Raw genomic sequence first — 12,279 nt, 5'->3', positions numbered from 1 at the left:
AATTAAACAAGGTAGTTAGCTTTCTCCCCAGCCCTTACTATTTAATGTGATCCGAGTGAGGTGTGGCTGGTTGTGTGGGCAGCGTGTGTGCCCCAGCTCGGAGATGCAATTAGCAGAGAGGACGTTTCAGTAAGAAATCCGTGATGGGCACAAGTGTTGGTCTTTTTGTCAGCTTTGCTCACTGCAGGAGCCCATCCTTCTCTTTGCAGCTTTCTTCCTTTTCTCTCTCTGCTCCAAACTCCTTTTCATGGAAATCGATACCAAATGTTGACTTTCTTTGAGTGACACCATTGGCCCAAAGTAAGGTCAAAGTTAAATCAGAAAAAAATTTCTTACAACTTCAAATTTGATTGTAGTTAAACAGTTGGTACATTTCATTTACAATTTATAGGCCAGATGCTTATTCCTATTTAATCAGTAGTATGTAATATTATTAATGACTGAGACCTGGAATTAAGTCCTGAAACAGCACTAAGAAATTAATCTACTTCAAAATATTTTTCGATCAAAAATCAGTTTAATTAAGTGCACGCATTGATTTATACAGAAATATATAAACCAATACATTCTCCCAGAAAATTGTCAGTATTTCAGATATTTTACATGCCTCACAGCCTTTATTCCGCGTTCACAAATTCCGAGTCAGAAGCTCAGCAGCCAGCAGTAGGGTTCATCTGTTACGAGTGCTGCTCTGTGGCATTCAGAATCCCAAACTGAGGTCAGTCTGAAGAACCTGATGTTAAAAATGAAGTCGACAACCAATCTTGCCCAAAACTGTTACTTCTATAATTAAAATGTCATACGAGATATTTATTTAGCTTATAAACATCTGCTTGAATGGCTGACCTCTGTCCTGGCACAAGCACCCCCAGCGAGCCCCTGCTGTACGTGGCACTGACAGCATCCCTTCTCCTGTGCTGTGGGAAGAGCCTCAGCCAAGAAGTGAAATTACTGAGCAGGAAGGTGGTTCCGTTTCACCTCAAACCAGGACATGGTTGAAAACTCCTGTTCAAACAGAAAGACACAGACTCGCTGCCTGAAAGATCACAGTCCTGCTCTTCCAGAAAATAGGTCCCACCAAATAAGCATTTTTTTGGCCAAAGAGTTGTCACTGCAAGTATTTGAAATGGGACTTGGTGTTTAATCAATACAGAAGGCAATTAGCGCAACATTTGCTAGCAATAAATGAATATAGTGTTGCCCCAGATTTTCCATTCTCATACGCTGTTGGTGTAAGGCTGCATTATGAATATATTTATAGAAGGTGGGAATAAGTATCTTCTGGAAAAAATTGCAGCCGGAAAAGGAGATAAAGGATTTTGGGAAAGTTCTAAATATAGGGAAGGGAACTATGACTACAAGGTCTGGAAGAAAAGATTTTAGGACATACAGCTATGGAAAAGCAGGCTCTGCTACTTGGGTCTTTGCTGCAAGCTATACTCTTAAATAGCAATAGTCAAGATGTTTTTCCGCAGCTGAAATACCAGCTTTTTCAGCAGGACTCATTCTCCAAAAAGGTTGCTTTTGTAGACCCCTCCATTCCTTCTGTCCCAGACAAGACCACCCCTTCACTGCAGGATCCAGGCTACAGAGCAATGCAAACATACACCTTTATTTTCCAGCCCCAGTCTTGCTCCTGAGCTCATTAGGTGATTAACAGTGATGTCTTCCTCTAGCAGCTTTTTGTATTCCTCTATATAACACCTGCTGAAATGGAATCAATGAATGAGGCTAAAAAAAGTGGTATAGTCTTGCATATATTGATATCAAATGAGTTAATAAAAAACCCCAACAATTAAAAAACGAAGGATATTTTTCTCTTAATAAAAAACATCCAGATACTGGTTGCAGTCCACAAATAAAATACTTGGCTTTTACATTGTATTTTTGCTTGTGTATGTGCACTGTGCGAGCTCTGTGATGGGCAAGACTCGACCGTACTGCAAGACACCAATGGGAGTTGGGTCTCATTGCCCTGGTGGAGATGGCCACCTGGGTGCAGTGCAGAAGATTCCAAATGCAGCCATAATTGGGAAGAGTTAGATTGAGAAAAATATTCTTTAGGTGCTCTTCAAATCGGTGGTGCCTGAAAAACATACTTCAGAGAAAGGTCAAGTGCTTCAGCAGGGTGAATTCTTGGAAAGCTTTAAGCTCCAAGCTCCAGGCTGCTTATAAGCAAATAAAAGCCTGAGCTCTTTGCATCATCGGAAGGGCCAAATCGACACCAAGAGGGCAAAATACCTCAAGACACAACCTCTACAGATGCCCAAAGATCCAGGCCGTATTAAATTCCTTACTTCTTGAGGTTTTGTACAGCCCTGCAGAAGCTTATACGCAGACGTTGGATTCACCGAGACGGTCGGGGTGTCAGGCGAGGTCAGCCCTCGCTGCCGTTGAATAGACTGTGCTGACTTCGTTCCAAAGCCGTTAGAAATCTCTTCTGAAGCTCAGTGCTCATCCAAGCAGGCTTCCCTTTTGTCCTCTGTCTGCTATATAAAGTACTTTCCATATGAAGACACTTTGTCTGGCAATGTAATTTATGGAAGAGACCATCTATTATTTTTCCACATGAAGCTTTTGATCACGGAAGGATATTTGAACTTATTAACAGCACAGAGAGGCTTAAATTTTAGGTCTTTTTGCTCATTGCCAGTGAAATAAATACTAAAGTTGGCAACCTGTGGTGTAACAGGAAAAATCTTGCTGAGAATTACAGACTACTTCCAGATTTTTATTTTGAAAAGCCTTACAAATAGGCTGCTATATTGGAGGCATTTCTTTTCTGGTTCAACTTTATCATTTTTGGTCCAGGTTATCCTTTGTCTCTGCAGCTGGAGTAGGAGGATTTGGGACAAGCCGAAAGCTGTTGCCAAAGTGTCCAAGAGCTGTGCAGGGTGAGCTGAGGAGCAGCCCCGTGGCACCTGCAGGGGTCTGAGCTGTGCTCAGAAAAGCAAAACCAACTCTGTGTTTTCAGCTGACTCAAAACTTGAAGGCTTGTCCTCATTAGCAATTTCAGCTGGCATTTGGGGATTGGTTATGAATTTCTTGAGTCATGGAGCCAGAAATTCAGTTCAGCAGCCTCAGCAAAATAAAACCCTGCTAAAGACAGCCTTTAGCCGGTGTATGGCAAGATTTTACCAAAAGCAAACCTTGGCATAAGGAGGCATCCTGAGTTAGTTTGGGCAGCCATAAGAAATGCATTATGTTATAAGTGATCACAAATGGGCTTTGGCCAACTTGCTGGAGGATTACAATGGCCGCAGAGGCTTTTGGTCTTGACAACAGAGTCGGTGGGAGCCAGGACACGCAGTGCTTCACCCACAGCCTGGCTTATTAGCCATGTTGCTTCAGAGTGAGGCCTGCTCCCCACCAGCTCCTGTCCAGGTTAAAATTAGGCCATGCGTTATCTGTCTAACTGGAGTCTCATGTCTAAAATGACGCATGAGAGGAGAGCAAAATCCCAGAAATACATTTTAAATCATCAAAGTAATAGCAAGTGGGACAGTGACAATGCCAGTAGGCCAATAAGAAGATGCATATTGCATTTAACAGGTTCTGAGGAGCCACATTTGTAACATGGTGACAACCAACCATTCCCAAGCTATGCCATTTTCCTTGTCAAGGTGTGTAGCTTCACTCCCCAGGGCTGTCTCAGAGCTCCACGTGGCGTGTGTGATGGAAGAAGCAATCACAGAAGAGCAGTTCTGCTGCTGTGTGCCTATTGCGGTCTTTGCTGAAGGCAGCGAGAACCTTGGTGCTCTGGAGTGTCCAGCACTGATTGTCCCCGGCACAACGGGCAGCGAGAGCAAGAGTCAGTCTGTAATCTGAGAGATGGGCCCAATTCTCACTGCAGTCCTCATACTGCAGGAAAAGAAGAGATCTTCAATAAATGCTGCTCAATACAAGCAGAGCTTCACTAATTCTTCAAGAACTTACTCACAGTAGCTCATCCCAGCAGGAAGATGCAGTCATAGAATCATAGAGTTGCCCAGTTTGGAAGGGACCTTTCAGATTATTGAGTCCAACCATCAACCCAGCACTGCCCAAGCCGCCACTAACCTATCTCTCAGCACCATGTCTGCCCAGCTTTTAAATCCCTCCAGGGATGGTGCCTCCACCGCTGCCCTGGGCAGCCTCTTCCAAGGCTTAATAACCCTTTCAATGTAAAAATTTTTCCTAATATCCATCCTAAACCTCCCCTGGCACAGCTTGAGCCTCCTACCTACATCCAGCTGTAGCATGGGCTATTCTGCTGCCAAATGGGAACAAAATGCTTTAAATGTGTGTCATGTGCATTTGATTTATAGCAAGCCACTCACAGGATTTTTCACACTTTTGTGCATTTGATTTATAGCAAGCCACTCACACTTCATATGATTTATATAAAAAACAGTGACATAATAAGAAAGTATAATATTTTTCTTACTTTTCTGCCCACCCCATAAAATATTCACTTGCTTCAAATAATTTATAAGAATGTATAGTTACAAAAAAAGGACCAGTGGGAGTTTGCCTGGGGAAGGATTGAATGGAAAACTGAGAAGGAATTGGCCACAAGTAAATATTAAATAACTATTTTTCTTTCCAGTATATGCTGCAGCTGAAAGAGAAACTTTAACAAAAACCTCAATGTATTGAATCAAAAAAAGTATTGATCCAAGAGGGAATAATGCCACATATGAGGCTGCATTCACCCAATTAGATGAAGATTGTTCCAATGTCATACAGAAAGGATTTGGGAATGGGAAAAAGGAATGCCCTTACGTTCAGCCTCTCTCCTGCAGTTTTTCTTGCTTCTCTCTAGCTCTTCCTATGTGCTTCCAGAGCCCATCCAGAACTGCCTTGTCATTATATTCTTGTCCCACTCAACTCAAATACTTGTTGGAATATTTCTAAATGCATTGCCTGGCACATCCTGCTCATCAGACCTGGGCTGGATGCAGGCCCAGTTAAAGTCACAAGGCAACCAAGGAGGTGGTTTTTTCCTTAACTCACAGGGTTTTTACTGAAGCTGGTGTAATATATTTCAGTTTATTTGGCAATGTTTATTTAGCTCCACCCCTCACAATTCTCATTGTAAATTATACTAATGGTATTAATGTTGGCCACAAAGACCATTTTGCAGGTGATAAGGACTGTGAAAGCTTTTTTCTCTGAAAAAAATAAAAGAATCATAGCTACAGATTCATTCCAAACATCTGCTTTAATTTTGCAGGCAATGCAAAAGATTATAACCTGACATAAGTGCACGCACTGCCTCTGAAGCCTTAGCTCTGCAGCAGGGCAATACTCATCCCGAGCTTCGGGGGGGTTCAAGCTGCAGCATCTCCCGGAGCAGATCATGGCAAACGTGCTCACTCTACAAGCACTGACACAAAGCCCTCCCAGGATTGCTGTTCTGAAAAGCCCTTTCACGGCTGTGCCCAAAGGGCTGGCATGAACCCGTGCTGCTCTGTGAGATGCTGAACCCTCGCGGCGCCGTGCTGGGGAGCGGGAGGAGGAGTTCTGCTCCGAGGTACCTGCACTGATGAGCTGGTCTTCCTGAACGTGGTTCTTCCACTACCGCTGGCCAAAGCTGCTTCACCCAATTCCCTTGTCCAGGCACTCTTGGAATAGCAGGAACGCTCTGCTGTAGATTTTACTCCTCTGCCTCGCTACACAGTTTTCTGCTTTGTTCTATAGCTTGAAAATATTTGACTTTCACATGGTAACATTTGCTGGCATTTGGGAAGGGTTTTTTTAAAATATCACTGGTTTTATCTTGTTATCTATTACTGAAAGCAGAGCTAGGGAAGTCTTGAGTGACAGTTCAGAAATGTAAGTTTTATATTTAATACCAACATTACAATTCTGGTTGTGAAAACAAACAAAGTCTTAAGCATCTGGTATGAACGATATGATCCGGCAACCATATCCTGGGCTGCATAAATCAAAGCATGGCCAGCAATTCAAGGGAGGTGATTCTGCCCCTCTGCTCTGCTGTGGGGTGCTGCCTCCAGCTCTGGAGCCCCAACAGCAGAAGGACATGGACCTGTTGGAGCGGGGCCAGAGGAGGCCACGGAGATGCTGGGAGGGCTGGAGCCCCTCTGCTGGGAGGACGGGCTGAGAGAGCTGGGGGGGTTCAGCCTGGAGAAGGCTCCAGGGAGACCTTATTGTGACCTCTCAGTGCCTAAAGGGGGCTTTTATTCAAAGCACGTTTCCTGTATTTTTTATTCTTTCAAAGTATACTTCTCTCTGCTGTGTCACCCAGTCTAACAACAACCACTTTCAGCTGTCGCTGTAGTGTGTGTGATCACATTGGCTGCTCCGGTACCTAGTGTAGGGTCTTCTCAAAACTTTGTGAAGTAAACACAGGCAGGTTTGTAGCTACTTTCTTTCTGGTTTTGTCCAGTTTATTGGCAAGGATTTGGTTAAAGGGAAGCCTAAGGTATAATAGCCCTTCTTGTTGACTGGTTTTCGATGGGAAAATGAAGTATCAAACATTACAGCTCCCATGTAATCCAAATGAATCAATAAAGTAGATTTATTTGGTCCCTCGATCTGTGTAGCTCTGAAATTGCCTATTTGCCATGGCTAATAGTTTCAATTTGTTAACACAGTGCACACTCAGCTCTACAAGGCGCAGTTCACCATCTCCACCAGGAAAGCTAATGGAAATTAATGGTGATCTGCTCGAGTTACAACTGAGTAGTCATCACACAACTGAGCATTTGGCTCCCTGGTAGTGAAGTTTTCTCCAAGGCTACCAAAAGAAATGAGATGAGATACTGCAAGTGACCTAGATGCCTTCAGTTTTCATGTAGCAGGTGCCTGACACCTGACATTGTGAGTTTGGAACCTGTATTTCTCAGGAGCTTTTAATATGGAAACTTTGGGATGGTTAGATCAAGGAGGTGTGTAAAGGTAACCACTGGGGAATACGGGAATGCAAGACACTAGATGTATCTTCTGCCTTGCCTCATCTTCCTGGTCACTTGGCCACAGGCTGTACAGAGGCACGTCTCTCCTCCTGGGACTAACAGTCACCAGTTTTCTGGAAAATTAGGAATAAATGAGCAGAGCTCACCATTTCTTTTGGAAATGTGGTTTCCAGAAGATCCTAGTGCCAGTAAGACCATTCGCAGACCATTGCAGACTAACGGCTAAAGCACCTGCCTTGGAAGCAGGTGGAGATGACACACATGGCACCTCCTCAGCCTGAAGGGGTACAGCTGCACTGCTGGTCTGGGCAGGACCTGGGATCGTGGAAGTGTGATGTGCAGCTTGCTCCTGGCCCAAAGCAGAGACCTAAATTAGGAACCCAGGGGTAAAGCCTCCAGCTGGCAGTGAGTGCTGAGGCAGGCAGAGCAGGTCGGTGTCCCGTGTGCTCCATGGCAAGGGGCTCCGGGAGGGTCTGCCAGCCTCCCCGACGGCCAAGAAGTCCTGGGGACACCACTATTCACCCCGGGAAAGCTGCACGGGGTGGAAAGGAAACCCTCTGAGGAACTTGCAGGCAAAAGAGAAGGTAGCAAGTGAATTTTCAAAGTTTATAGGGGTAAAGCACCAACTGGGAAAGAGATATTTTTGCGTCACGCCTCTGTTCTTGGCCACAGCCCCCACAGGTCCTCGTTTGCGCTCTTAAAACCATTTCTTCCTCAAAAGGTATGTCAGCATTCTTGTGAAAGGTGGTGTTGCAGAATTATCAGAGCAGAATAATTAAATGAGAACTTTTTTCCAGTTCTTCCTCCGAAAAGGGCTTGCTTTCTTACCCTGTTTTTAGACCTTCGCAAAAAACTGTTGCTGTGCTGCCCTCTTTTGAATCTTCCCCCCGACACCCTCCCTTCTGACTCCGTTTGACCCCCCTTGTTGTTGCAAATGGCTGAGCAGGGGGGGCTGTCCCACCCCTGGGGAGCCCTGTGGTGGTTGCAATCCAAGCCCTGCTCGGATCCGTGCTGCGGGTGGAGAAATGGGGAGGGAGCCAGGGAGATGATGGAGCCAGGGAGATGATGGAGCCAGGGAGATGATGGAGCCAGGGAGATGTCGTCGCTGAGCAGGATGCTGTGCCTGGCCGGGGGTGAGCTGCAGGGCTAATCCCAAGGTGTCAGTGGCATGACTCTAATAGCTGAAGCAGGAGGAATATCTTAGCACATAATGAGCTGTGCTACATTTACGAAGAGAGAAAGAACAATATTCTAGTTTTAAAAACAGACTGGGAGTTCATACGTAACTATTATAAGCAACAGAGGATGAAGAATTAATACCATTCTGGGCTTTAGCAATGTGCCTGTGATTAACCACTGAATATGGATGTTCTAAAACTTAAATGTGTGAGGCACCTTATATTATCTTAACTTCATGAGAGGACATTGTTGAACTTACTGAAGAAGGATAAATAGTGTAGAAATAGGAATGAGGACAGCACCTACACTCCACATGAGCTGCTCTGGGCTGCCCAGCTGTCCCTCGGTGGCCAGCGGGCCCTCCGTGGGCACCAGTGCCAGCTGGTGTGAAAAAGTACCAGTTCTGTGCAACACGCAGGGCGCTGGGCAACGCACCACGGAGCTGTAGGAACACTCGTATCCCACTCACCCGCTGGCTCCTGGCATAGCTGACCAAGCCCCGTAGTTTGTGTGCTCACCACTCTTCTGGGCTGTCTTGAACCAATACACGCGACCGTGAATAGTCTAGAGACAATGTAGACAATTCCAGGCATTTTCCTCTGATCTGACTGTCCAATTTTTGCTTCAATTGAGTTGCCTGTCATTGCTGATCAAATACAAATCTGTGGCTGACAGCATAATTACACATTATTTCTTTGTCGTTTGCCTGTCCCATTACCTCTGGAACACCAGAGCGGTTCTGGCAAGGCTCAGACAGTGATAAGGCTACTTCTTATTAGAGACAAATCCTCTGAATCCTCTTTTCCATCGTTTTGTGTTTTGTGTCATCAGTGACACGTCGGCCACACTCCGCTTTGGCTCTGGTAGGAGATTGCATCCACATGTGCCATTACCTGTCCCAGGGGAATCAGACAGGAGCACACACAGGGCTGGGGGCACACACACACACAGAGTCCGCTTTTACACAAAGGCAAGGAGTTTATCTTAACAGATAAAGTCTAATACTGCTTTTGGTTTTGTTTAATTCCCAGAAGGGTCAGCCACAGCGTGTCTCTCCAGGAAGACTCCACGATGAAAAAGGCAACCCACAGTTGCTTCTTACTGATCATCCTTCTAATTGTAAGTACGAGACAAACTGAGCCTCTCGTGGCACCTGCCAAATGTGAACTTGTGGTGATGTTCAGAAAAATGAGTGTTGAAAAAATGAGTATTCGTTATACGGCACAGGGGAAGGAACGAGTTCCCTTACTAATACATTTAAAAGTAAGGTTAATAAAGGTTCTAAGTCAGATATCTCCTAAAAGTTTGAACTTGAAACCATTGTTTCGTGGTGAGACAGAACTGCAAGCCTGAAGAAGGTAATGTGTGTGTGATTTTTCATTTCTGTGTTTTACAGGCTACAGCACATCAGTGACATGGAAACTGATGTGTTTGAAAACTTCCTTAACGTTGTTGTGTGAAACAGACTGACTTAAGTGATTGCAGATTTTGACTGTTTATAGTTACTCTGCTGTTAGAAAAGCAACTGAAATGAAAAATAACAGGATCAAGTTTATTTATTCAGTTCAAATGCTATTTTCAACTGTTTAATATCAATATTACAGTAATTTCAATCTATGCAACATGACTGAGTAGCTGTTGTTCTAAATATGTAGCAAATTAATTTCTACTTGCCTAAATACCTCTCAGGTAAGTGGAATGCTTTCTCTGATCTCTGCTTGTGAAACCTCAAATTATTAGCAATTATCATAGACTATTAGACATTACAGGAGGTCAGAAATGAGAATACTTCCCAGAGCCTCAGTTCCCGAGCGATCAGAATATGTCTGAGTGATGCTGCTGGGGACAGGCACCTCTCTGCCCTGGGGTGGTACCAATAACTGGCGTGCTGGATGCCGCCTTATTCCCCAATTAACTGCTAATCTCTGTGTTCCTGAAGAAAACTTGGATTCTTACTGTGTTTTGTCGGTTATCTCCTCATGCCCCTATTCTTCTCCTCTTCTCCTCTGACACCTACATGTGGAAGATCTGTGCGTGTCTCCCCACCAGTTCCCATCCTTTCTGGCTGCAAGTTGTGGAAATGGGGCTGGGAGACACGTTGGGGAAGAGCAGGGACTGCTCCCCCCGGTTTGTTTGTTGGGTTGGGTCCCTCCTCTTCCTTCAGCCCGCCATAACGTGCCCACAGTGCTGTTTGCCACTGACATTTATGTGGATAAAAAGGAGGGAAGGAACGTAGAGCAGTAATAGAATGATGGATAGAAGGAGGTAAAATAAAACAAATGAGATCATGGAGAACCCAGGACAACAGAGAACCCTCCACTTTGATAAAATGCTGAATTCATGGCTCAGGATTAGGACCCTCAACCAAAGAAGAGCTGGTGAGCAGGACAAGGAATATCTCTGCTAACTTGGTCTCAAAAGAATTTGTGCAGAATTAGTTAATGATTTGAGGAATCATCCCCAAGTCCATGAGCCCCTGTGTGCTGGAGCAATTAGTTCATCTCTTCAGGGCACATTTCCCTCCACAAGAAAGCGGCGCATCAGGACAATGTGTCCAGGGGCACGGACACAGAGTGAGAAGGAAACAACCTTGGGTCTTTTTCCTGTGCGACTGGTCAATTTTCCAAGACATTGAGAAGAGAGAGTTTTATTCTCTGCACAATTTTGTCAAGTAAGAATTGTCATCTAGTGCCTACAAATGGTAGTTTGGTCCTATCCTGTCAATGAGGGTTGATGTGCTTTTCCCTGGGTAACTATGGGTTGCTTCAAGCTGTAAGGAAGTGGATTTGCAGGCTCTGGAGCTCTTCTCACACAAGGAGAACTCAGGAAAGCAAGCTGCTGCTGATTGAAGGTGGTGAGAACTACTGAGAGACTCGAGCTGGTTTCCCAAGTGGGAGAGGAATGCTGTGTCCTGTTCTATTCACCTCAGTTTCAGGGGTCATCGGGACGTTCTTTTCTCTGTCTTTGCTTTTTTAAAAAAGTCAGAAGGTTGCTATGGAGCTGATTGCCTTAAGGAGGCCTCTTGCAAGGTGATAATCAGAGCTGCAAGCAAAAACCCATGGAGTCTTCTGCAGCCTTCCTTTGAGCCCGCAGTTTGCATCAACCTATTCTGGGAGTAAAGCTTCCGTGCAAATCCCACAGTCACGGAAAACAACTGAAAGATTCATGAGGTGCTTCTCATTACAAGTACCTTGTCTTTATCTGCTGTGGCTGATAATCTCCTGCCTCTTTAAACAGCTGCCAAAACGTGCCGTGTAAGTCGTGTGGGATCTCACCGTGAGATAATCTCCATCCTGCTTCAACAGTAACTGACTATGGGAAAATGTTAACATTTGGGGGTTGAGTAAAACATCTCACATCAAAGTATTTCCCCCAAGAAATTGTCTGCCATTTCCTAGCACATTTGTGATGGATAAGAATTACTGTTATATTTACTGAGTGCCCTGCCCTAAGGATCTCCCTGAGGCACCACAGCCGTTGTCTTCTCTGTCCTGACACCAGCAGCTGTGAAAAGCAGCTCAAACGCAACCATCGAGGCATGAGGGGGGCTCTGCCACCAGCCTGATCCCACCGGGCTCCCCCTCACCGCGGGGATGTGTTGAAGGATGGGAGGTGAGTGACCCACACAGGGGTGACTGCGCGGAGCAGTTTGAAAAGCAGTGTACCAAGGAGGTGAGTGACCCACACAGGGGTGACTGCACGGAGCAGTTTGAAAAGCAGTGAATGTCTGAGCTCTCGAAATCTATAGCAAACACCTGGAGCATCCAGAAATTGAAATGTATTTTGACTGAGATCAACAATAAATGTTGCAAAATTACGGTATTTAGTGGAAAGAGGGAAAAAACAAAAGCGAAGAAAGCTACAAATGCCTTCTTTTCCTAAATGTCCTGTGAAGCCAACAGTTAGTCTCCTTCGAGCTTCTTGATGGTGGAAGAAAAATATTTGGGGATGTTGTTCATCATGTCCAAAGTTTTGTGGAAAAAAAAAAAAAAGAATGAATTCTGTGCTTGCTTTCTCTGGATTCTCTCCTGCAGAAACAGGCAGAGCCCTGCCCAGGTTCATAGCAGGCGCCTCTTACAGGAACCGGGCACGAGTTGTTCTTTTTGATATCATTTAATAATGAAGCCAAATTGCTTTCTCTAGATTCCTTTATTAATTCTAGGTGTAAGTGAACTCCAGC

The 12,279-nt window shown here is 44.9% G+C and overlaps 1 protein-coding gene across 1 annotated transcript in view; it reads left to right on the top strand.

Annotated features, from left to right (window-relative positions):
- CALCR (calcitonin receptor) overlaps nucleotides 1–12,279 on the top strand; it is a 99,305-nt gene that overhangs the window by 43,598 nt on the left and 43,428 nt on the right. Inside the window, exon 2 of the mRNA XM_014940321.1 lies at nucleotides 9,131–9,218. Within this exon, the coding sequence (XP_014795807.1) occupies nucleotides 9,171–9,218 (48 nt within the window). The 5' untranslated portion in view covers nucleotides 9,131–9,170. The remainder of the gene's footprint in view (nucleotides 1–9,130; nucleotides 9,219–12,279) is intronic.

The sequence above is a fragment of the Calidris pugnax genome, unplaced genomic scaffold, assembly GCF_001431845.1.
Source record: "Calidris pugnax isolate Ruff unplaced genomic scaffold, ASM143184v1 scaffold76, whole genome shotgun sequence".
Lineage (NCBI taxonomy): Eukaryota > Metazoa > Chordata > Aves > Charadriiformes > Scolopacidae > Calidris > Calidris pugnax.
This window is presented reverse-complemented; position numbering and strand designations above follow the sequence as displayed.